General features: G+C 40.1%; 1 protein-coding gene across 1 annotated transcript; it reads right to left on the minus strand.

The window, feature by feature from the left end:
* Positions 1-2,087: 2,087 nt before the first annotated feature.
* LOC108675961 (adenylyl cyclase-associated protein 1) lies at positions 2,088-22,586 on the minus strand. Its single transcript, XM_018164020.2, has 12 exons — positions 22,060-22,586; positions 20,610-20,744; positions 11,953-11,988; positions 10,532-10,618; positions 10,059-10,171; positions 9,159-9,367; positions 7,636-7,787; positions 6,404-6,525; positions 5,820-5,962; positions 5,075-5,106; positions 4,933-4,964; positions 2,088-4,437 (listed from the first exon to the last, which is right to left on the minus strand). The coding sequence occupies exons 1-12, from the start codon at positions 22,550-22,552 to the stop codon at positions 4,207-4,209; spliced, it is 1,785 nt and encodes a 594-aa protein (XP_018019509.1). The 5' UTR covers positions 22,553-22,586; the 3' UTR covers positions 2,088-4,206.
* Positions 22,587-27,826: the final 5,240 nt, after the last annotated feature.

A 27,826-nucleotide genomic window follows, 5' to 3' on the forward strand; every position in this document is an offset into this window, starting at 1 on the left:
CAATGCACGAACTGGGTTACACGAACTATGGTGCACGAACTGTGGTGCGCGAGCTGTGGTGTAAGGACTGTGTGTCCAAAACTGCAGTACATGAAAAGTGACGGGGAAAGTATGGTACATGTACTGCTTGATTATTGTACCCGCTATGAGTACAAACTGTGTCACAGCTCTGCCTGCCCTTTAAGCATAATGACGTTCTCGGTTCAGCAGCCTGTTTACAAATGACTTGGGGCTTTCAATGGTATGTTATCAATTATCTGCAATTCTGTAAAGGATAGACTTTGCACGTAATATGTCAATAATTTATATTTATTCATCTGAAGAAATTCACGCAAGAAATTTCGCTTCAATGAAGCTGGACGCATATGAGATATTCTCAACACAGGTGACGAGATACTGAAATATTTGGTGTATATACCGTAGATATGGTCCTGATTTTTACCTACTCATAGAAAATAGTACTACAGTCTTATAGAATAGAATAGAAGTGTCGGCGCTGAAGAAATAGGCCCATGGCCTGTTGCCGATTCATGAACTTTTCGTGACTTGATTCACAAGGGATCCGGCCTTTGGAACCCGATCTTTCCATAGCTGATTTAAGTTATGAAAACAATCAAAACCTGGCAACTGAAATTCAACAGGTAAAATTTCCCCCCGTGATTTTTAGGGAGTGTTTCTGTAATACAAATAATGTCTATGCGCTCGTTTTCAATCACACTTAATAGTTCACTTCTTTTGTTCAAAACGGAATCCGAGTTCGTGTAAAAACATTTTACAGCTTTTTGTGCACTTTCACTTTGATTCATGCGTTTATTTCTTACATTATTTACAGGTCTGGTTCTATGGACATGACTTCTTACTTGTCTTCCAGCTCCGCTGACTGACCGTGTGCGGTCGGTGTTGTCTTGACATCGTACTGTTCATAAGCGCCCATGTATCTAGCATTCTAGCGTTCACCTTTTTTTTGTATAACAGTTCTATTTAAATAGGTAGGGCAGGGCAATTATTTACGAGGAAATCATTTTTCCAGCTATTTTTTAACACGTTTATCTTCAAGGAAGGTATCAGGGAATATACATAGTTGGCCACAGCAGGTGCAGCTGACAAGCGGCACTCAATGCCAATAAACGTCATGTAATTCTAACCAATATACATTTTTAGCACACTTTCTCATTTATGGAAAAAAATGCACTATTGTGCTCGCTTTGTCTGTCTGTCTGTCCGTCCGTGACCTCAAGTTTTCGTCGACGAGAAAATGCGCTCTCTCACTCACTGCAGTGAGTACTGAGTTATATTTTTTATGTTTTTTCTCTCATAATTTCCGCCCCATTATTTTATACAGACTTGCAGCCACATTGTCTTACGTACTTCATGAACTGAGATCGGACGTGGCTCACATTTGCCATTTTTTAAGGGCTAACTCGCTAAAATGATCCCATCAAAGGCAAAAATAGGATTACTATTTGGACGAAGTCGCAATCATTTCTCTGAGAGTTCACGCCTTCGCTGTCACGTAACCATCAAGCACATTGGAAGAAATACTGTATCAAGTCCTAAACAAATTCAATCTCTGAGTAATGTTATATCGATCCTTCTTCGTGAGGCTGAAGGCTGCGAGAACATTTCAGAAAATCCACCAAAAATCTCTTAATATCAGAAACGGAGAGGGAAAATCAACCAATCGTTTCATTTAACATTCCAACAAGACTTCAGGTTCCGAGGTCCTAAATTCCTTATAACGAATTGACATTGTACCGCGATTATTGAACATAATACGCATACCTTTTGTCTACCGCGCAGTAAAGTTAATAGTTATCGCAACCACGGCCGGCATGCAGGCACGGTCAGCACTGCGGTTGAGCGCTAGATAAATTCAATAACTGATAAATAAAACAATAAATTAAAAATTGATAAAATAGGAAAATTTATAAATAAAAGTGTCTCAGGATCAAGCGCGTTCAGAATCAACGCCCGCGGGTACGATAAGATAAAACATCCTTCAAAATTCATAGAATTATAGCAAATGTAGTTGACCCAAGCCAAACAAACACTGAATAACGTATTTCAGAGGATGAAATGAAACAGCATTATTTCAAGAATCATTTTATTTAAAATGCAAGAGCAGTTCCTAAGAGAGAGTATTGTCCAAGCAGTGCAAAAAGCACCGTTCACTTACAGTGCGTTCCTGGACCCCGACTTCTTGTTTAGTTACTAAAAACTGTTCTAGAATAAACTCGATTCTATATCGCAATACGAAAAACATCAGAACATAGGAAAACCTTGACAACTTCCACTATTTATTGTGACTTCTGACGAGTCTGACCATAAGAGTTCACTTTCAAATAAAAAAAATGTTCCACTCGCAGAATAGTTTGGTACTCGAGCATGCTGATTATAGCGAAGTCAGGCGCTTGATCATGTGTCGAAAAATGACTTCATGTAGCCCGCTAGCAGCTATAGATGTCGTCTCGTTACCAACGTTGACTTTAGTTACAGACACCGCCACTAGTTACAGACACTGCCTCAAGTTACGGACATCAAGTCAAGTTACTGTACAAACAGACTCGTTCAGAGTGGCAAGTGACATTCATTGATGTTAAGGAAAAAACCAGCGGAGAAAGAGCAACACAACTGCTGCTGATGGTCAGAATAGTTTAAGGTCATCAACGTGTTATAATGCCAAGCAAATATAAACAAAGATAATAAATGTAATTTCGAAACACAATCGCAGAAAGCACCTAGCTGCTATGATTAGTAAATAAATAATCAAACAAGAGAACAGCTTCAAAAAGCAAGAACCGAACGAAGTGCAAGCCACAAATTCAATACTACTTCCACTAAAATATTATACAAATTAAAATTGATCAGTTAACTCAAAAGAGATTAATATTAATATACATAATGAAAAAATTATACGAAAATTACATTGCAAACAACATTAGTTCTAAATCCACATACATAACAAAAGAACATAAAACTGAGCAGATGAATCTAAAGAAAATAATTTAGTTCATTAAACATAAATAAGGGTCCGATAATATACGAATATGTAGGAACCCTGCACTCCTGACCACGTCCCTCAAATGCATGGGAGAAAAATCCTGAAGTAAGCAACAGGTGGTCACGTCACAAGGACTTGTGATGACCTGCATGGTCCAGCTACATAGGTTGATACTCACATGGTCCTACTTTACCAGTCAATACTAGCATAGTCCAGCAATGTGAAGTTGATACTCGCTTAGTCCAGTAATGAAAAGTTGATACTCGTATAGTCCAGCAATGTAAAGTTGATACTCGTATAGTCCAGCAATGTAAAGTTGATACTCGTATAGTCCAGCAATGTAAAGTTGATACTAGCATAGTCCAGCAATGTAAAGTTGATACTCGCTTAGTCCAGCAATGTAAAGTTGATACTTGCATGGTCAATTGAGGTTCATGCGTTACTTGGTGAATTTAGCAAAGTCAGGATGGAAGAATTTTCATTGGTGGTTTTGGCAAAATTACTCAGAAAATAAACTCCCTGACCAACATATCCCTCACTGCATACGATGTTAAAATTGTTCATTTATTAAATGCAATTAATATCTAATTAAAATACTCCGCGGACATCGAAGTATTACGAATGACTGATCCATGGACGTGAATGCAAAGCTCAATTTCAGGGAGTTCGTAACTTTACTAAAGAGCACAGCAAACGACGGGTGATCCATAGAATAAATTTTTGTCTAATTAAATTAGAGAAAGGAGCAACATGACCTCATTGTTAAAGCTAGCGTGTAAGTACTGCAGTATAAGCCACTAATGGAGAGGAGATTTGAAAACAGCTTTTAGCTATGAATGCAATCGCGCATAATCGCCCCACAACACAAGTCAATGCATCGTGGTGTCTAGCCACTAATGAAGGGAAATTAAGCAATTAACTAATATTATAGAGACGGGATGAAGCGACATCTAGACCATCATGGCTAGACGTGCTCCAAATACCATCGAGAGCTCCACTAAAGACGCTCTAGTCGACGGCCTTGTCGGTGTAGGTGATGCCTAACTAATATTACAGCGACGATATCGAACGGCATCTAGAGCACCATCATCACTAGACGCGCTCGATCTGTTGCCAGCACGAGCACCACTAGACGTGCATTGGTTGTCATCTAGAGCACCACTAGACGTGCACTGGTTGCCATCTAGAGCACCACTAGACGTGCTCTAGTTGCCAGCCTTCTCGGTGCAGGTGGTGACGAGCTGGCCGTTACGGACGAGCGTCTTGAACTGTTCAGGTACAGGGTGCTCACTGAACTCGCCAGTGCCAGTCGGCAGGAGGATGTTCATCTCGGAGCTCTTGGCAGTGATGATCTCAGCCCCCAGTGACGCCTCGCTCAGGTAGACCATGCAGCCGTCGGTCTTCTCGATGGCGATGGTCGGGACTTGACCCAGCACCTGGGTTTACAAAAGTTAGTTAAGTGACCATAATTTCTAGCTCTTCAGGTCGTGCTATTTCGCACCGAATGTCACGCTTGGAATCGCGACGGATCGCAAAAATGATGTTCATCTGTCGCATAAAGTGGATCATGTGATGCAGAGGCCTCAGCAAGATACAGGTTCACAGAGCTAATTATGAACCGATTAATAAAATAAACCTATTTATAATTCTGACACCTAAGTAATAGCACGTGAACTGCCTTATTTGCGGCAGAATATTTCCGGTCATGCAATTCATTCCAAAAAAAATGAGTATTGGGATAAAAGCGCATGGTGTGAGCTGCTAAAATGAGCCAAAATCGGTTGTCCATTTAATAATTAGTTTATCCAAATAACTTCGAATTCTTCCAGACAAAATGAATTTACAGACAACTCTATAATGAACACTTGTCGCGCTGTCAATTGTTTCGCCAGCACTTGACTGACCATGACAATTCTGGGAATAAAGCTCACCTGGGCTTGGCAACTCTGGCAATTGTGGTTACCTGGGCTTGACAACTCTGACAATTACGGATAACTGGGCTTGGCAACTCTGGCAATTGNTCTCATTATACTCCACGAACCTGCAACACCAGTCTCATTATACTCCACGAACCTGCAACACCAGTCTCATCATACTCCACGAACCTGCACATCACTCACATTACAAACGCACATTGTCCCACTATTTCTTCATTCAATAATAGATGGCTCCTTTCATTTTATAATAAATATTTGTTATTTAGTTATTCTATCATTTACTCGATACTGATATAACTACCTACATATTCCCGGATTCAAAGATTCATTATTATTGATGGAAGACTTCCGTATTCATTCATTGCTGGCATCAACTAAAGGAATGACACTTATGCAAACCGTGATCGTTCGACGCCCAGGACCTCACCAAAGAACTAACAACGTTTGAATAATTACTATATCAAGGCCTTGTTGATAACTATCTCTCACAATGTCAAGGGCACTCAAGGCTATAGCACAGAAAATCTTGAAGCATCTTGATATGATATCAAGTATTGGGCAACGGAAATTATGCAGCGTCTTGATATGATATCAAGTATTGGGCAATGGTAATTATGCAGCATCTTGATATGATATCATGTATGGGGCAATGGAATTTATGCGGCATCTAGATATGATATCAAGTATTGGGAAACAGAAATTATGCAGCATCTTGATATAATATCATGTATGGGGCAACGGAAATTATGCAGCATCTTGATATAATATCCAGGACTTGGCAACAGAAATTATTCAGCATCTTGATATGATCTAAGTCTGAGACAACAGAAATAAGGAAGCATCTTGATATGATAACAAAACTCTATTAGGGAATTTCTTGCCATTTCTTCCCCTCGAGCTGCAGCCTGGGGGGCTTGGCCACGGCCTGGACGGGGGCTTTGGGCTGCGGGGAGGCGCTCTTGATGAACGGCTTGGGGCCTTCACGCAGCCCGGGGTTCTTGTGGGTCTTCTGGTCATCAGGAACCTGAGGGGAGAAGTGAGGTGATGAAAATGAATAACGAGGTGATGCTATATGGAGAGCTATATGCTATGCAGAGAAAGACGCTAAATATATGTGTATCTGTGTGTGTTCATTTATTTCTACAAATGAAGTAAATTTCTGGACTCTGTAAAGAATATCGATGCAATAGACAATATTGGTAACTTGATGACTACTAGACAGTTGAGACACAGGCGGCTGAACAAGGATCCCATGGCGCAGAATAGGCAATTATTACAAGATAGAATTATGCAGCATCTTGAAATGATATTAAAATCTGATATCAATGAAATCTGATATCAATATTAGTCTGATATCAATGCCCCATCCATATAAATATATAGTATTATTATCTAAAAAATATTGATAATTCTGGGCACGGTAATTTAGTAATTATTATATTTTTATTTAAGCTATTTCCCTAACCTTCTTGAGCTTGGAGGTGATATCGAGTCCCTTGTTGATCTCCTGGAAGAGCTGCGCCGAGGCGTCCACCTCGATGGCCTTGGGCTCCAGCTTCACCATGGGGGGAGGGGGCGGTATGCCTCCTGCACACACAGGCATAAGGTTACACACTATACATGGCATACAAGGTTACACTACACACTATACATAGCATACAAGGTTACACCACACACTATACATGGCATACAAGATTGCACTACACACTATTCATGTCAATACGTTGTCCTCACCACGCGATCAAGAGGCTTGTGGGTCCTGGATACTCCTTGCCAAAGTGGAATAAATAATTATTTTGAATTGGAATCATGGAATAACAATAGGAAGAGAGAGTAGGGTGAGCAAAGGAATGATGATGGGAAGGAAAGTTTCAAATTATGAAGAGTGAAGACGTAACAAGAGAATGAGAGAAACGAATAAAAGAAAGAGATTGACATACCTCAAGTGGGGAAGTCTAATGGTAGAAAACTGACATAACAAGGAGTGAAGAATGACACGCCAAGACGAGGTCCTTCAAACGGAGAAGAAGTAAGGGGTGGTTTGTGGTGCTAGCAAATGCAGGAATGTGTTGGTGGTAGGGTGGGTAGGGTGTGGTAAAGAGGTACCTATACGATTACCGGAGATTCATGAAGAAGTAGACATAACAGCAGGACTGGAAAAGTCGCCTGACATTAAGACGAGATGCGACCAGGTAGAAAGAGCTAGACGCCTTAGAACAGAGGCGAGGAAGGGCGTATCAAGAAGAAGGAAAAATTGATTGGAAAAAGTGAGTGTGCATATACATATGTCGTGCCGAAATCGCGGAATTGAAGGTTCTATGGAATCGGCAGCTAGTTTTCCGAAGCTGTAGAATCAGCATTTCTTTTCTATAGGAATCTGGGGTTAGGTCAGTCAGCTAAGTTTTTTTTTAATATTTAAATATAAAGGAACTTCACCTCACCTTCTACAACTCTTACTGTTAATTTATGTTTTAACTCTAACGTCCTATTTTCTGAATCAGCAATGAAATGCTGACTATACAGATTCGGCAAACTGGCTGCCGATTCCATACGAGTCGAGTAGAGTCGTATGGAATCGGCAGCCAGTTTGCTGAATCTGTATAGTCAGCATTTCATTGCTGATTCAGAAAATTGGACGTTAGAGTTAAAACATAAATTAACAGAAAGAGTTACATATATATAAACTGAGACACGTACCGGGAGGGGGTGGGGGAGGAGCAGCCACCGCAGCCCCCCCTCTTGGGTTCCAGGACACCCCCGTCGTGTGGTACTCCTTGATGTAGTCGCAGAGCTCACTGAACACACTCGTGTAGGCGTTCACCCACTCCACATGCAGCTTGTCCTTCTCCCTGTAGTGTATAAAGCTTATAAATAACGGATAGATTTATACCATTATAATATTATAATCCTGCAGAGGAATATAGCCAGTGTAAACACATACCGGCACCTAAACACACATTATTTAATAAATTATAGTTTCATTTGATACTAATATTACAATACTGCAAAGCAACGTATGCAATATAAACATATATTTACTAGTTAAACGGTAATAATATATAGTTTAATATATATCAATTTTACAAATGAATCAATGAAAAGTGGGGAATGCAACATGAGCCACAGATAAGCCTATTGATGAAGCAGCAGTAAGTGACCTACACAACTATAAGATGTAATGAGCAGGAGTAGTACAATATGATTACCATGACGATATTGAAGACAATTTGGCCCCAGTGAAAAATACAGTCACAGTAATATAGTTGTTAACAGTTTATATGGACATACAAAACGTCACAATTTTGTAGTTAGCCCAATAGTTGACTCAAATGGTCCTGTCAGGGTTCGTACCAGTATTTAGAAAAAAAATTCCATGACTTTTCGTGACTCTACATGACCATCAATATAATTTTCCAAGACTCGTTTACGACAGGTTTAGGATGACTGAAAGACTAACCGAGCATATTCTATTGTCTTCTACAGTTGATAAATAACAAACGTGTAAATTCATAGCTCTTCATGGCTCTTCAAAGCTGCTTCCCCCATATTTGAAACATCGAAGTCTTTCAAGCACAATGTACATATCGCCATACCTTCAGGCTTTGGATGGCGAGCAAGCCTATACGATAAGCTTCTATTCTTAACCAACAGTTATGAAATTTACACTTTCCACTCATGGTGATGTAGAAATTGCATGCTGAAGATGGAACGCTTCCCCTACAGATCAAAAAGTTGACGAATGCGACTGAGCTTGGTGACCAGGCTCACGTGATTGGTTCTCCAATCAGAATGCATGAAACAAGAGACTGCACAAACAGTAAACACGCACAGAAATACACTTCCTTTTTAGCACATTTTCTCATTTATGGAAAAATGCACTATTGTGCTCGCCATGTCCATCTGTCTGTCCGTCCGTCCGTGACCTCAAGTTTTCATCGACGAGAAAATGCGCGCTCTGTCACTCACTGCAGTGAGTACTGAGTTATATTTTTTTATTTCATTTGCAAATTTCATGACTTTCCATAAACTGACATGAAATTCAATGACTTTCCAGGCCTGCAAAATAAAATATCAAATTTCATGACTTTCCAGGTTTCCCATGACCAGTACAAACCCTGTACTGTAAAATAAAAGTCAACCCGAAGTCCTGAATTCAATGCCCACCTGAAGTCCTTAAGAACTCTGTGCCCACCTGAAGTCCTTAAGAACTCTGTGCCCACCTGAAGTCCTTAAGAACTCTGTTGGTGTAGAAGACAGCAGCATTCATCATCTCCCTGCAGTACTGGGAGGGCGCAGGCTCCACGGCCACCCAGCTCAGACCAGGGATGCTCTCGCTCACGGCGCTCAGGTGATTGAACTGTGGCGACGAGCGCTTGCTTTCCCGGAACTTGATCACCTCTTGGATCTGCTGGCCAGTTGCTTCAAGAACCTGCAAACGCAACAAACATCAGTGTGTTATTTCCAAGATCTGCTTGCCAGTAGCTTCAAGAACCTGCAAACACAACAAACATCAGTGTGTTATTTCTAAGATCTGCTGGCCAGTAGCTTCAAGAACCTGCAAACACAAAGAAACATCAGTGTATTACTTCCAGGATCTGCTGGCCAGTAGCTTCAAGAACCTGCAAACACATCAAACATCAGTGCATCACTTTCAAGATCTGCTGGGCAGTAGCTTCAAGAACCTGCAAACACATCAAACATCAGTGCATCACTTCCAGGATCTGCTTGTCAGTAGCTTCAAGAACCTGCGAACATAAAAACATCAATGCATCACTTCTAGGATCTGCTGGTCAGTTGCTATAGGTAATGTCCAGTGCCATACTCAAAAAAAACTGCCACCGATCTGGACCTAAAGGCTGGTTGTTTACAGTACTGAACAAAATAGCATTCAGTCTTAAGCTAAAACATCACACCATGACATTCAAGAACTGTTGGATAATTTACCCTAATAATTCATATCTTATAACCCTGCTTGTAAAATGGCACAAACAACATGTCAGCACTACCTAGGCCTTCAAACAGCAATATCAGTTGATCATATGAAGTTAAAAACAAAGCAGCATCCTAAACACCAATAATACTCATTTTTTATAATGTTTAGCCTGTTCAAGCAATTTCACCTTAGGCAGCTGATCAGATGAAGGCTTAACGCTCTTTGCAGCCATCACAAGAAAGGCTCGCTGAGTCCTGAATGCAGACTCCACAAGTTTTGACATGGCAGCCACATCATTACCTGAAGATATTACATAAACATATACAATTTGATAGCCTAGGTTGAACACAAACAGTAGATCCTGTCATTGCTAAAACATTTTGGTATATAAACTAAGAAGGCAGTTAATGACAGAGACTTTAGATGCTTATTAATAGTTTCATACACAGGTAATGTTCATGCCACAATGAATGTCTTCCAAGTACAAAAACAATGTAAATTTGAAGAATCAAACTTTCCATCTCATAATTTTGAAGTTGACTAAAATTTCATTATAATTCATTTACCGGTACAGTATGTAAAATTGTTATAATATTTAGTAGCATCAACACCTATGGTCTAGTGTTTTATTGCCACAGGAAGCAACTCTTCACCACCCACCTATGGCATTGCTCTTGTCCAAAAAGATCTTGAAGGGTCCAGACAGGAGAGTGTCAAATGCCACCACAAATGGCACCGTAGATTGTTCTGGAAAAGAATGTTGAAACAAAAACAACAGTTGAGATGAGGCACACAACTTAAGTCAGCTGGAACAGCTACAATGCCAATTAGGCAAAAATTGTAATTAAACAAGCTCAAATCAGAAAGGTTATAAGACTAAAAACAAAATATGTCTTGCAAAGTTCCAAGATATTTCAAAAGTCTTTAGAATTATCAGAAGCGAATGCAAAAAAAAAACATTGAAATAAATTCCAATAGTTGTGATGCCCTAAAAACTGAAACAAGTCAAGGCAATCAACATCTTGAGGAGAAGGGCAAGAGGGAAAAACCTTGAACCAGAATCAAACTTCTCAGCCGCACCTGCAGAGCGCAAACAAGGGTCACCAATTGCACCAGAAACCACTTTCAAGCTAGAACAGTTTGAAAAAAAAAACATAATAAAAGATTAGTAAAGGACACAACCCAATTTAATTAAACTATATTAAAATTCTCTTTTGTCATGGTCAAAGTCAAGAAATGATGCCAGAACATCAACAAGGTATAAAGAGGAAATTTACATCATAGTTTAGATGAATGACTTTTCTCTATAAATAAATTACTTCTCATGCTTTATATAATTCCATATACTGTATAATTTGATCAACATAGAAATACAACACAGTATCATGAATCTGGCTAACAGAGCTAGGACAATTGTCCCAGAACAGAAACTGCACGACAGTTTCTGAAAATGCATGGAGCATATAACCTTCCCTACTTCAATATAAATAACTGTCATAGGTACATACGGTCATGAAAAATTCATGTTTGTAGTTTTAAAATAATTTAGAACTTCAATATTGCTGGTTGATGGCTTTGCAATAAGTTGAGTTTTGGCCAATCTAATCCTCAGTCCCTAGTATATATGTATAGCCAGTATAGGTATATCAAGGGGGAAGTAATGAAGGGGGAAGTAATGAAGGTGGAAATAAAGTAAGTGAGATGTGCATGACAAGGTAACTGGAGGAGCACAGCAAACTATGTGACTCACCACCAGCACCTGCAAATAAAAAACCAAGACATGAAAACAATTGAGGAAAGGAACCTGAGCTATGGAACTTGCTCTCAAACAATCAATCTAAGGATCCACCTGCATCAAGTTTGCCAAGCTTGAGCTTCACTGCAAGTAACAAAATTAGAAGATACATACAAATTTCTGCAAACCTTTTAGCATAACAAATAAAATCATGGCAGAAATTATTTGGTTGGTCAAATTCTTCAAGAAGAAATCTATGATCAAGAGAATTTCCACATAGCAAAGAGGTAATAAACCAAACAGGACAGAGAATCAAACTCAAATACGCAGAGCCTTGGACACGTACCACCCCATTGCTGCCACACTCGATTGTGAATTCTTACTGCAAATAATAACAAAAAGCAACAATCAAGAAGAAGAAATTTCTATTCCACATAGAGCTATATTGTTAGGAAAAAATTACAAGAGTTAAACTTATAAATTTTGAAAATGTTAATACCTAGATGCAGGGTCAACATAATAGTATTCAATTGATATAAGAAAGAAAAACTGTGAAAAATATTTTAAAAAGAACTAGAAACTTGAACACTTTTGACTGATAGTATCATTGAACTGATTCTAATGCAGAAACATGCTTCTATGCCAATAACTATACAGCATCAATATCCAAGCATTGATTTTGATCATAGAATTTTTATCTTGGATGGAGGTATTTCTTGCAGAAAATTTACATTAATTTTATCCTACAATCAAATATAATTGCAAGATATAGAATGAAATTCTACAACAAAAATGACAAATAAAAAGCAATATATTTTTTCCTGCATTATAGCAGATAGATTAAAATTTATCAGTCAGCAATAATGCAAAGAACAGAGCACTAATTCAAGAACTAAGAAAAATTTTAGAATTTTGTCAAGCACTTTTTGAAAAAATTTGATTTCATCAAATTGGTATGTGTGAGACTAATTGAGATTTTTTTTTTTGTTTTGTTTTCTGGGCCATGAATTCTCCTTGAGTCATTACATCTATTTGAATAACACCAACTACTAAGTTGTTAGAGTAGTTGGTGTTATTCAAATAATGATGAGTTTTGCATCACATCTCTGATTATGTCCTAAAATTTTAAAACAAAAATTTTTCACTTCAGAGAAAATGTAGCATGTTATCAAACTTATAATACATTCTTTTTTGTTCTCTTTCAGATGGTAGCATTTAATTTCTGAGGGATTATAAGGAAGCAGCTGCCTGACAAGACTGCAACCATAAAACCAAACATCTAAATATTTCAGGCAAAAACAAGGGACTGAACTTAAGAACATCAACTTTACATACTTTGTCATGAAATGCAACTTTAAATCAAACCCAAATATCAAGCCAATAAATTTGGAGAAAATGCTAATGCATATGGATATTTTTACTCATTTCTACAGCCCTTGTCCAATTTCATTGCCTATACAGAAATAGTAATAAAGAAAACCATTCCTTTTTTGCCTGCAGTTTTAAAAATTACCCACAAAGCTCCATTATAGTCAGTCACCTGGCACCACAGGGTGGGGGTGCAGCCGTGCAGTACCATGTGTCCAATTTTCCACTTTGACTACCTAAGTTCATGTATCAATCATGTACCTACTACTTCAAATCTGCTGTGGATTATATCTACCCCACTGTGCAGAAAGTGGGTGAATATCGCAATTCACAAAATCTTTGGCAATGCATCAGCAGCCAAATTTACACCTTCAGAACTTCTTGCCGACACATTAGGATTGAAATTATTGCATTCTAGATACCTATTTGCCAGTCTTTGGCCAACTATTTAGTAAATAGTTGAAAATCTGAAAGACCACAAGTGGCAGCCAGCAGATGCAGTGAATAAGATGAACAATAATAATTCTAGAACTAAGCAACGGTTGCTTGGACATGGGGTTCACGAGAGCATTGTTGATATGAGCACAGCGTCATCTCTTGGACTTGGCGGTACGGGCGGCAGAATCGTGTCAAGCCTCACTCTACTTTGCCGCTCCTTCAATAGATGGCGCCACACATCTGGCTGCCAGACAGCTGCCCGGTTATACGTGTTACAGTGCATGGCGAGTAAGGAATATACTATCAAAGTTGTTAGCAGCATTTTCTTATTACCACTGTGCAGAGAGTGGATGAATATTGCAAGATCTTTGGCGACACTTCAGTAGCAAAATTTATGCCTTCAGAAGATCTTGCCGACACATTTAGATTGAAATTCTTGCATTTAATATATTTGTCAGTTTTCAGCCAACTATTTAAAAAAAGTAAGGTTTCCAGTATGTTGGATGGATCAGGATGCAGTGAAGCTTGTCCGGAAATCAGTTGCAATGAGTTCACGCCAAAAAAATGTAAACATCAAGCTTACGATTACGTAGTTGCCATGGTCAGGAAGATGTGCCAGGTGCGCGGGAATTTATTTTGTCATTTTAACGACCTGCGCGGTGCGCCGTACTATGCTGGTAAAAAAATACGCTGTGCGCCGTACTTTAGAAAGCTAAAATAGTTTAAATATGGACGCGCGGCAACGCAAATTACGCAATCGCACTGACCGTACACACAAACATGTAGGTATCCGCATTGTGTTGTGGTTGGATATGAGTTTACTAGATTGCTAACGCGTTAACTCAGGTTCTAAGAGTCAGCACAGTTATGAATATTCATTCATAGATCACAATTCAATCGGACACAAATTACAAAACTAAAGAAGGCAACATGGCTCTAGATGTGCCATTGGTGCCTTCTAATGAATGACTGGAGTCTGGACTGGTTGCGGCAAGTAGGGTATGAGTCAACAGTACGAACCTGCATGCCAATGTTGGGACTACATTCCCGACATCCTCCCGGCTGGCAAAATTGACACGATCAATACCTAATAACAATGCGCGTAAATGGACTATACAAATTAGGTCAATACGGCATAATTACAAAGCGTTATTAAACTATGCGATACAAAATATGACTAAGGAACTATGCGATATTGAATGGCATTATTCATGCAAATCTGTATCTATTAGACTTTTACATTTTAAGATCTGATGGAAGCAGCGAGGGTCCCTAACAATACAAGGATGTACCGGTATATAAAAACATTAATGATCTAGAAGCGGGCTTCGAAAAAAAAAAAAACATTTCAACCTGGCTCTAATTAAATAAAGATCATTACTTGTAGTATAATAAACATGAAGTCTCCCTATTAAAAAGTTATATTTTGTTGGTCATCAAAGATCAAAGTTTATATCAACTACGCGAGTCGAACTGACAATAATAAAATGTTAGACATGTCCGGGTTACTTCTGACTCTTCCGCTTGTCCGATACGGAACGTACGGTAATCGTAAACTGTGGCTATTATACATACGAAATGTAAACAGAGGTGTTCAGTGTTGCCATATGACTTTGGAAAAAATTTCTTCTAAAAATAAAGTTCTAGATTTCTCATTCACCAAATTTCCGTGTCACGAAAAATCATATATTATTGGAAGATAATTAAAGGCATACTGTACTGAGTATTACGTCTGTTCCTCCACAAACTGCTCGTGCGCGACAGCGCGACGTAGAATTGATGGCCGGGATTGCGCCAACACGTGCACGAAGAGAATCAATTTTCATTACATAGCGCCAACTGTGCTTAAATAGCTTAAAAAAAGTGAAAATGCACGGGAAAATTCACTGAAAACATACATCATCCTGAGTGTGGCGTAGTTGAGGTCACATTAGAGCGGTCAGACTGCATTATCACATGTTCAGTTGACACTTGCTGTACAATCGGAGTTTTTAGGGTAAAACCAGTTATTTGGGGTAACACGTGCATGCAACCTTGTAAATAAGTTCGTGGCTTGTAAATAGTTTTTTATTACTCAGCGTAAATGGCTTTTCATTAAAAATTACCTGGCGATGCATCTTAAAATTACCCGGCGCCGCTTAGGGCTTAAAAACCTATATATTGGTGACGCTGCATCCACCCTCTGCCATGGTGCAATTCTATAGGTTATTCAAAAGAACCTGGTCTTATGTCATTTTGAACCAATCGACACTTCTTTACGGACCGAGGACCGATCATGTAAAATTCGGTCCACCACGCCCCACGGCCAGTGTAGCTGTCAGCTGACTTTCTTCAGAAGTGCAAAAGCTTTTGCCGGTGAAGGTCACAGAAGGTGTGTTTTACGATCGGTCCGTAAAAAAGCGTTGATCGGTTCAAAATGACAAAAGAACAGGTTCTTTTGAATAACCTATGGATTGCCACCATGGCTAGCGTGAAGATGGGAGTCCAGTTTGGCACTGAAATGGATGGTTATTTGTGAATAATATTTTTGATTGTGATATTATAACATATTTCTGATTGTGAAATAATTTTGATTGTGATATTGACACTTGACAGATATTCAACATTTGAATATCAAAGTTCTAACATCATGAATTACAAGGTAAGAGTGTAAGGACTTAGCAAAGCTAGAATCATGGCTGAGGCTTAATGGATGTCATTGTAATTTTTTACGTCATTGATATCATTATGGAACCAATGTAAGTAACTAAAGAATTTCCCAGTTCAAATATTTATTGATTTATTACTATCAATTTCGAAACTCCACATATTTCTAAAGGGAGTTGTGATGAGACCATGGGGATGGGGTCGAACTGTTGAGTTTAGACCATTACAACTTGCAAGAGGGGCCCAAGGGCATGGGGCCTTGCGAAGGGTCAAGACTGCCACACGGTGGTGGACCGATAAGTACTCACAATAATTCCCTGCCACCATGCCCTCTGCACCCTGGTCTTATTAAAATTACCTGGCAAAAAATCGTGAAAATGGCTGGCGATGCAGCTGACGCTTTGGGCTAAAAATCCATATCTTGGTGATGCTGCTTGCACCTGCTGCACCAGTGCACCCTGGTAACCTGGTAAGTGGTATCTACCATTAGTCCATTACATTATGACCAAGATTATGGCTTTCCTGTTATTTTTGAAGCCACAACCCAAAAGACTCCCACAGATGAATTAACTCCTATTTTACTCTTAAAAAAAGCCACACTCAGGATGATGTATGTTTTCAGTGAATTTTCCCGCACATTTTCACTTTTTTTAAGCTATTGCTGTGCACAGTTGGCGCAATGTAATGAAAATTTATTATCTTCGCGCATGTGTTCACGCAATCCTGGCCATCTTTATTTTAGAAGAAATTTTCTCCAAAGTTATATGGCAATACTGAATACCGTCTGTTTACATTTCGTATGTATAACAGCCGCAGTTTATGATTACCGTACGCTCCGTATCCGACAAGGCGGACAACTGGAAGAGTCAGAAGTAACCCGGACATGTCTTACATTTTATTATTGTCAGTTCGACTCGCGTAGTCAATATACTCGCGCATATTGTCGACTAAAATAGTAGAACTATTTTAGCTTGATCAAAAAACTATGATTTAGTTTTCATTAATTTAATGTTTGATATATTTCGGGCATAAATTTTCCATCCTCACCTGCTCTGTGCCACAAATGATTTGGGTGACGTTTGAAGTAGTTTTAATGTGCACATTCCACGTGAAACTAACATCTCGCCCAATACTTAACTTCAGGAGCCGCTACCAAAATTAGGCAGCACCAAACTAACTATCTCGTGGAATTGATGGCTATTTATACCATCTTGAAACTTTTTAAATAAAGAAAAGATTTCTTTAGCCTCCAGTCCATTCTTGTTTTGCTTGCCTATATCTTCATTTATCAGCTCGTTCCTCAAAGTTTTGTTCATAGCTTTCTAAAGTACGGCCCACGGCGCATTTTTTTACCAACGTAGTACGGCGCACCACGCAGGTCATAGTGGCAAAGCAGAGAGTTTTTCAGACTCTCCCTCAAGTTCATTTTTGAGTCCTTTAAGTAGACCAGCAAATTATCCTGGATACCTGCATTATCATACATAAGAAAGTGGTTTAAATCTTGAGTAAATGAGGAAATTAAAAATGAACTGATTCTAAAAAATCTCTGGTTTGACAGGTTTGTCACTATGGCGCAGGTCCTTAAAATGACAAACAAGATTCCTAATGTACGATATTAAAAATTTATCATTTTGGAGCCATAAGATTTTAGTAAAATGAAGGAAAATCCCAATCCAACAGTTCAATATAAACTGGGCTATGAAAAGAAAATCAATTAGGGTTAAGCAGTATCTAAATGTCTTACCTCCTTGAGTCATGATAAAGATTAATTCTGATATCTTCAAGAGTTGAGTGATCTATAGAATAGATGCTGAAATACAAGACCAGTCAAAAATGCCAAGGGCAATGCTAACAAGTAAACAGACAGAATTTAGGCTATGCGTCAAAACAATTTCCACACTAAGTAGGCTATCACGAAATTATAACATCAGCACGACAGCACCAATGCCCAGATATAATGTCTTTGAATAGTCAATAGTTACTGAGTTAGCAAATTATTGGATAAGTCAAACCGTCAAACGTGACTCACTGACGACTGAACCTGCAAGAGATAGCAAGACGGAAACTATGATAGCACCGCGAAGATAATGAAAGTCAGGGCTTGGCTGCGAGCGAGTCGGAGTGAAGTTGTGAACAAAACAACTGTGCAAATATTAATATAACATTTTTTTAAATAAAAAAAGGCATCTATATACAGTTGGTGTTTATTTTATGCAGGAAAAGTTAAACTACTGCATACTTTATAGATGAGCATTTAATAAGTACATTCAATTTATTAAAGACAGTCAGCCGGCGTAAGGTTAATCGCGACACAACCTCCTCCTATCTCCAGTCAGCAACTGAAGCTCATTCTCAGCCTGAACCGGATGACAGGAAATGAATGCGGATCGTGATTCAATTCAATTCAGTGATTCAATCACTTCATTGAATCAATTCAGTGATTCAATATAAATCAACCTAAGAAGTTTTTATGCTTATTTTTCCATAGTGCAGCTAATTAGTGGCTATTTTTGATATAGATAACAATTGCTGATACTGATAGTTTCGTAATGATCTTTCAAGGTATCATTGCTACTCATGGTGCAGTGTTACTGTTGGGCACTCATCCGATAACCGCTAATTAGCGAAGCTAACTTTTTCCTTATTGGATTACCTTTTCAGCTAACTTTGAAAACCATCAGCGGACCAATTAGCTTCCACTGAATTTAGTTCCGCTAACTGGCAGTCCGCTATAATTGTTTAAAAATCTATTTTGATAGAAAATTCAGTCGTTAAATTTTAATGCTAAGTATCGTTAGCCGTCTGCCACACTGATGGCTGATGGACATATGTACGTCAACCAATCACGTCTTATGTTACTGCTACATATTGTAGTAGAAATATAACAGCCTCCCTGATAGCATCGTTGAAGCTCCGAGTATGAACATCTTCAAAAACAGACTAGACGAAGCTAACATGGCTTTATTGCCGGGAGATCCTGCACCACTAACCTCTTGTCGACTCTGAACGAATGGACTCGCCTGCTGGACGAAAGGGAGCCAGTAGACGCAGTGTACCTCGATTTTGCCAAGGCATTTATTCAAGGTTTTGCCTGTCAACCCAGAACAGAGTTATTCGTAACTTTGACACTATGACGTGTTTGGTTGATGCAGCATTTAGAGGTTGATGTTCATCAAGGGCAAAAATCATCGCCTCGAGGAGACGTGAGGAGATGAAAGGCAAGCCAAAGTAAGAGCAGTTTGTAACCCTGCTTTTGCCTGCGTGTTCTTATTTATTATTATTTATTCTTCATTTAATAAATTTTTATTCGTTTAATAAACCGTTTGTTGAATGTCAAAAGTTGTTTAATTTCATCTGTTCATTTATGTTATGTACGTCTTGATCATCATGTGGTCTTGGCATGCTACACCTTTTTGGAAAACTCATTGTCAATGCTACGAGTCCTACAACATATTCAAAGTTCAGTTCTCTAGTTCTATTTTTCAGAGTTTCAGAGCCCCCAGAAAATTAAGCCAAATATAAATTAATTTGCTTTAAGGTAGCAGTAAATTCAGCTAAATTTTCCGCTGATTTATCGATTGAGCGTTATCGAAGCTAACTTTTCGGTTAGCTGTGCCTACCATTGCTTATGTCGCCATTTACCACCAGTTGGAAACAACGACCATGGAAATTCGACCGCGACACCTCCAGCCGCGATGTCAGGCTTATTCCTCCTGACTTAGGGTACGCACACAGTGAAAGCAGGTTTGCCAGCGCGGGCAACCTGCCACAAGAATGAACATAGGATAATAATGTAGGCATTCACAGTGAAAACCAATACGAATAGGCTTCTGTATTCTATGGTTTCAGGCGCCAGCCTGAGCAGGTAACCAGCACGCTGGCAACCTGCTTCCACTGTGTGCGTACCCTTGGGCTGCCAGAAGAACGACTATACTGCTTCTTCAGCGTCCACAGGAGCGATGCAGAGGAGCGTCAAACAACTCAATCTTGTGCCTACAATATGGAATTTCTATCACCTCTGCAAGCAGAGATCATAGTGCTGTGTGGTTTCTGGATACATCTCCAAGGCGAAAGAATTAAACATACCGAAAAGAAGCCTGAGCGAAACTTTCTAATATCCAACCCCCACCTGAACGGCTGAGCCATTGACAGATTAAGTTGATTTTTAGCGCATTTTCCCATTTATGGAAAAAATGCACTATTGTGCTCGCCATGTCCGTCCGTCTGTCTGTCTGTCCGTCCGTCCGTGACCTCAAGTTTTCGTCGACGAGAAAATGCGCTCTCTGTCACTCACTGCTGTGAGTACTGAGTTATATTTTTTTACAAGTGTCTTCCTTATCTACCAATAATCTTCATTCACCAATTAAATTCCTGTTAGCAATTTTATTAATTTTGAATTTTAGCTTACACACTTCACTTCATCCATAACTATAATTAGGACGAGTTGTCCAATAACACAAACCTGTAAGTACAATAAGGACATTCTCCCAGTCCAATAGTCCCAGAAAATATTTCTTCAGTAAGGCAACCATGTTGTGGGGGTTCACTTACCAGCAGCAGTGCAACCATTGGCCATCCTGGGTGGGGGCAGGGGGGGACCGCCGACGGTTGCCCCGTGGGCCTCGAGTTTAGCAACGGCCGCTTCCAGTCGAGTGACGAGTGCAGTTAACTCCGCCATGTTATTTTCTGCAACAAAAGAAAAAAACTCGTTTTTATTCTGAAAATCAAAACAATTTAAGCAATTAAAAAATTAAGAGGACATAGCGCTACCGAAAAAAATATAACTCAGTACTCACTCACTCACAGTGGGTGACAGAGAGCGCATTTTCTCGTCGACGAAAACTTGAGGTCACGGACGGACGGACAGACGGACAGGCAGACAGACATGGCGAGCACAATAGTGCATTTTTTCCATAAATGAAAAAAATGCGCTAAAAATCGGCAAAGGTATTTTTTTGCAAGATTCGCTCAGCCTAAATAAAACAATTGAATTAGATTATATTGATTAAAATTATAAGGCCTACATTTTTGGGCCAGACATCGTAGAAAATATAGACTACTAAACGACGCGTATGGAGGTTTGAAGTCCGTGATGGCGAAATTATACGGCAGCGGCTAACACTTTGCCTTCAAAATGACCACAACTTTAACCCAAATCTGCAGGCTTAGAGGAGAATGTGCGCGAGCTCTCCTCATATTATGTTGATGGGGAAACTGTTGGTCTGGGTTGAAAAGTAACACGTTTCTAATGTCATTTCTTATTCATTAAGTGCATTTTGTATACATTTATTTCTGAACTTTTCATTTTGTTGAAATGTCACCGTGTTTCAGAAATGTTCTTAAACTATACCATATCAGTGTAGAAATAATAAATACTGGCATTGTAAATAACCAAAAATTGTCTTCATTAATAATCATTCTGCCCTCAAACATTAATTTACCATCCAACGAGGCATCAAAAAGTTGAGGCATCAGAAAGTTCCGACGACAGAATGCTACCTTTCTCGTTCTGCTTTTCCTTTTTTGTATCAATGGCCATGCACAATAAATATTTTAAATATATTTACACTCGTACAACTAAAATTACGTTGAATCTAAATTAATTTAAGTGTAAAATTAAATTACAATAATTTTAAGATAAAATTTTCTGGGCATCTAAGGCTAATACTTTATGTGCATTCCCTCTGATGAAGATCCATACTAGCATATTATGATAAGTTCTCGAGGATTGTGCCCAGCAATCAATTAACTGAATCGTTCATCTTTAGTGCAATCGCATATGTTACGGTCCTGGTTATCAGGTCTGATGACCTCCAGAGACGCAGTCCCCAGTCACCAAAAACTGTTAAACACTTGAACATATTTTGTGCTTCTGCCAGCACTGCACCTAGGGTCGCTCACCTCCTGCCAGCACTGCCCCTAGCTAGGGTCGCTCACCTCCTGCCAGCACTGCCCCTAGGGTCGCTCACCTCCTGCCAGCACTGCCCCTAGGGTCGCTCACCTCCTGCCAGCACTCTCCCCAGGGTCGCCGCTAGTTCACCAGGGTTCGGCGCCCCCTCCTCCATGGTTCCCTCCCTCTCCTTCCTCCAGGAGCTGGTCATGGAGCTAAGTCTGTTACTGAGACGCTTGGCTCTCTCCACGACGGCCTCGGTGTGTGGGTCCCGTGGTCGCAGGACCGGTTCAGGCGCCCGGTCTCGGTCACCGCCATTGACGGTGTTTTTGTCGCCTTCTCTTAGTTTCATGTTTATTTGGTCGCGTCTCTCCTTCTGTTCAGTTAAATGCATGGCTTCTGTTGCACTTATAGTCACTGTTGTGCCGTAGTGTTCCTGTTCTCTGTTAACAACGCGAGGTGTATTTCCGTTGAGGGCTATCTGAGAACCCAAACTCGGGCCGTACTCAGGAGTTACTGGACTCACTGGTAGTTTGTTCTCTAAAGTTCTCAGTTCTCGTGGGGTTTTCTGGTCACGCGTCACGCAGCTACACGAGCTTCCCATATTGTTTACATTAGAACATATACACTGAAAGTTCTACTGTTGCTTACATTAGAACATAAACACTGAAAGTTCTACTGTTGTTTACATTAGAACATAAACACTGAAAGCTCTACGGCACGATCAGATCACATTCTGTTGCTTTGGGAAGAAAATTTTTTTGGATATTCTTAAATCAATATTTTATAGAAATTTTTTGTCAGCAGCTAACTTGCTTTTGTCTCCTCAAATACTGCAAAATGTCGATTTTTTGGATATTCATATTCATATATTCATCAATTGTGAGAATGAATGTGTTCTGAAATAATGATACGGTGCTCTGTAAGGATGATACGGTGCTCTGTGAGGATGATACGGTGCTCTGTAAGGATGATACGGTGCTCTGTAAGGATGATACGGTGCTCTGTAAGGATGATACGGTGCTCATTTTTACAATGTAGTGGAAAATGTAACATGATTATTGTAGCATGTCAAATAAAGTAACAAAATGAAAAAGTCAATCCAGCAACAATATCAAAACGTTAACAGTAAAACCTAACTGATAAGATGACGTCATGCAGACGAGGTGACGTCATCACTCAGCCATGGGAGTGGAACGTCATTATCCACTCAAAATAACGATTGTGTCATGCTGTCAAAACAGTGACACACTTTCTACGTGTAGCACTGATACCCAGTTTTGCCTGTGTCAATATGTCGTAAATAAGGTAGAAAGTGCATCGTTATTTAGACAAAGTCTGACTCATTCCTCTGAGTATATGAGGCTAGCGACGCGAGTAACGGTGACGAGTCATGGCTGGTTTAGCACTGCACCTGCTGCGTTCCTTCTTCTCTTCATACAAACTTTGGTGGACTTCAGGCATGGATTTTGGTAATTTTTAGGGACCGGGGCCATACTTTTTAAAACTCGCTAAGTGAACGTAAGTACTTACGCTCTATTTTCTTGTCAATGATTGGTGGATTTTGCTTGAAAAGTCGTCAATGATTGGCTGATGAACTTACGATCTCTTAACTTTTTTTTAAGGTATAGGCCCGGAAGCATTCTCAGACATTTGGTGTGAATCTTATCGTCTTATGAACGCTGGTTTGAACAAAGAACAGACTGGGCCGTACTTCCAAATATATTGATGAGTTTGTAGCTCCGTCAAGCAATAATTAACTGATGGCTTACTAAGTTAAAGCCACCAATCATAGAACGAGAAACCTGCTGCTATGTGCTCTTAGAACGCTATGTACAATTATGCCGCTACATGTACTTAGACGGCTCCGTGCACTTAAGCCGCTACGTGCACTTAGGCCGCATCGTGTACTTAGGCCGCTACGTGCACTTAGGCTGCTATGTTCACTAAGGCTGCTACGTGCACTTAGGCTGCTATGTTCACTTAGGTTGCTACGTGCACTTAGGCCGCTACTTGCACTTAGGCTGCTATGTTCACTTAGGCCGCTACGTGCACTTAGGCCGCTATGTGCACTTAGGCCGCTACGTGCACTTAAGCCGCTTCGTGCACTTAGGCCGCTACGTGTAGCTAGGCCAATAGTGCACTTAGGCCGCTACGTGCACTTAGGCCGCTATGTGCACTTAGGCCGCTACGTGCACTTAAGCCGCTTCGTGCACTTAGGCCGCTACGTGTAGCTAGGCCAATAGTGCACTTAGGCCGCTACGTGCACTTAGGCCGCTATGTGTAGCTAGGCCGCTACGTGCACTTAGGCCGCTATGTGTAGCTACGCAGCTACGTGTACTTAGGCCGCTATGTGTAGCTAGGCCACTACGTGCACTTGAGAGAGTTCTAATAGTACGGCCGCTGGTCGAGATTAATCACCGCGCAGCCAACGAACAGCTTCAGAGGACAAAAATAAGTCTGATGCTCAGCTAGGTTAATCCCTGCCCCTACCCCACTCTTACGTCACTCTATTCATTAGTCACTTTACTCTGCCCACCCTATACCCATCCCCTCTCTTCATCCTTTTCCCACCCTCTCCCCAACCACTCCCCACCCTCTCCTCACTCTCACCCCACCCTCTCCTCACCCACTCTACACCCTCTCCGCAACCCGTAAATCTAGAACTATTATATCAACATCAGCGAACTCGCATAGCTCTCGAAAATGAGAATAATTTGATTAATTTATTGTCTTATGAAATGAACAAGTTAACCTCATCCCTCCGACACACGCGGCGTCCCCAACACGTGGCGTCTCCAACACACGCGGCGTCCCCAACACACGCGGCGTCCCCAACAAACGCGGCGTCCCCAACACACGCGGCCTCCCCAACACGTGGCGTCCCCAACACACGCGGCGTCCCCAACACACGCGGCGTCCCCAACAAACGCGGCGTCCCCAACACACGCGGCGTCCCTAAACGACAATTAAAAGGCTAATTTTCGTTGTCAATGTTAACAACAAACAAACAAACAAACAAACAAACAAACAAACGCGAAGCTAAGCTAAGAAAAACGTTTTAATTATACAATTCATATAAATGTTTAAAACATTTCGTTCCAAGTCGGAGAAAATCGAGCGACTTTGCTCGCATCGCAGCCGAAGTGGATAAATTTTCGAACTTTCCAAATAAATTGAGCCAATTTTTTCTGGCGGCTAAAAGTTCGGGTCTTGACTCACTTTTGATTTTATTTGTCTGGCATAAGAATGGAAAATAAACGAGGTTATATATAAGAAATTCCTGGCACAGGAATGAGGGCAGGATGACAAATTCCTGGCACTGGAATGAGGGCAGGGAGACAAATTCCTGGCACTGGAATGAGGACAGGGAGACAAGTTCCTGGCACTGGAATGAGGGCAGGGAGACAAGTTCCTGGCACTGGAATGAGGGCAGGGAGACAAGATCCTGTCACACGCGGTGCTGGCAATGCTGCAACTCGGAGTTCAGTTTCGTGCCCTGTGCCCCGCGCGGCTCCTGGTAATCGACTGGGCACTGCTGCTGGCATTACTGGCACTGCCGAGGCAGCTGGAAGTCATCCAAAAACCGCTGCTGGGATTTCAAAAGTATTGAAGGCTGCTGGCAGCCGTTCAGAAACCGCTTCTGGCATTGCGCGACCAAATGCAGCTGCTGGCAGCTGTACAGTAATCGCTGCTGTCACTGCAGTGCCAGCTGCAGATGCTGGAAGTGTTCGACCATCAGTTGCCTCAAATATAACTTAGTGACAATCCAAAGCTGGCAATAAAATTTCCAAGACAATCATCGTAGTAATAATTATTGTGATAATTTGCCCTGACCTCAATTTAAATTACACAAACCTGGCATAATACTGACAAAAATACTCACTTTTGCCTCTAACCCGACCCACTTTTGCACTCGCTATATCCCTGACCCAATTCCTCACTCACCTTATGGCGTAAGTTGAATATCTTCAGTACGGTAGAGTATTTACTCAGCACTGCCGGTACACAGAACTCACGATACTTGCTCACTTATAATGACTTTCTTTAAATCACTTTTTCACTTAATCGAGTTTCCTAAATAAATTTTTCATAAAATAAACTTTCTTACTAACTTGCTCATTTAATTAACTTTGTATTTCTTAGTTTGCGAACCAAAAACTCTGCCCAGTCACGACATCAACGCTATTAATGACACATAAGTCGGCAAATACTCCATACATGCATTCAACTCGACAACTTTCTCTAAGAAATGATGTCAGAAAAGTACGAATTCATGCATTCTGTTGTGTTGAACAGGGTGGCCAGGTGGCCTAAGAAACGTCAAAGTCCGCGGACAAAAAAAACTGAAAAAGGCCTGTAGCTCAATATATACTAGTATATATGTATATTCCGGTGCAGAAATTCAATTTTTTATTTTCGCACATTTTAAAATCTAATAAGGAAGTACCGCCATCATGAATTTATGCCAGCCAACGTAACATAAAAAACTAAATCGTGTAATTTTTCTTGAAGAAAAATACCATCTGGCAACCTGGTGTTGAATGCGAGAAAAAAATGTCACAGCTGTTCAATCATTTAATATGGGCTCGTTGAATTCTATTTTAAATACATCGCTTCCATTTAAGAACAAAGACAAGACTAGCCGTTGATAGTGACATTACCAGTGCTTACAAGGAGAAAGTTATTGATAATTAATATAATCCCGCCATGAAATTCCTGACTTCTTATGAATTCCTAATCAACGGGGATTTTTCCTCGTACTCATTTCTGTGTATTTTTTGGATTTTCATGCCGATAATTTGATTGTTGTTTCCACGAAAATTGTTTATATTGCATAAGTATTTATTTCTCGTTTAAATAAAAAGTATTTATTTCTCGTTTCAATTTAGCGGTGGCAACAGGACTTTTTCAGTAAAGAAAATTATATAATGTTCAATTAAAAACCATTCGGAGTTGAATTGTTTACAAGTAAGTTAACTAATTTGATCAGTGAAATAGATTTGTCTCTTAATGTTTGAACCAAATCGCCCTCCCAATGCATCAGCATTGCAAGCATGATTTACTGTTAGACACAACGATGCTGTTCATGCTAGGGCACATTCAGGTATTGTGAACTTAGAGGTTATAACAATTTGTATGCATCTTAATTTCATTACACCTCTTGATATTAATCTATGAGACATGAGTAAAACTAGACTCTTTTTGGACATTAATAAGATGTATGACACTCGTTATACAAAATCTTGGCGAGCGACCGTGATCAGCTTTAATTATTGCCTAGGGCAGGGTGGCCCAGTGGTTACAGTTCAGAGTACCAGGATTGGAGCAGAGAGGCGCGGGTTCGATCCCAGCTCTGTGCGCCAGTTTCTGGAGCCGGGCGGTTAAGCACAGCAGAATTGAAGCAGTGAGCTGCGAGTTCGAGACCGCAAGAAGCTGTGGATGTTCTGCGATGTTAAGAATCGGCGACTGGCCTACGGCCTACTAACGCTGAAACCGCTATTATTATTATTATTATATTATTGTTTGGGTGAGACTTGGGGTTAGTCTTCACTCTTCCGGCCTGGGGGTGAGTCAGCGATCACAAGTTATAAACATGGTAGCCTACTCCATCCTAGTCATTGTATATATTTGAAGAAGTTGGACGTTCAAATTTATTACTACCGAGCTGCATGAATAATTTTCATATGAATGAAGGAATAATCGGTCAGTGAGAAACGTAATTTGAGATAAAGCATAAACTAAATTGAAGTAGTTCTTGCATTTTAGACTTTGGATTTATTTTTTTGTCACGAAATAAATAAACATTGATTAGTAAATGACAATGACTATCTACAATCGATCACTGGTTTAAAATAACATATCAATATTACTATTT

This window comes from Hyalella azteca, unplaced genomic scaffold, assembly GCF_000764305.2.
Source record: "Hyalella azteca isolate HAZT.00-mixed unplaced genomic scaffold, Hazt_2.0.2 contig8701, whole genome shotgun sequence".
In the NCBI taxonomy this organism is placed as follows: domain Eukaryota; kingdom Metazoa; phylum Arthropoda; class Malacostraca; order Amphipoda; family Hyalellidae; genus Hyalella; species Hyalella azteca.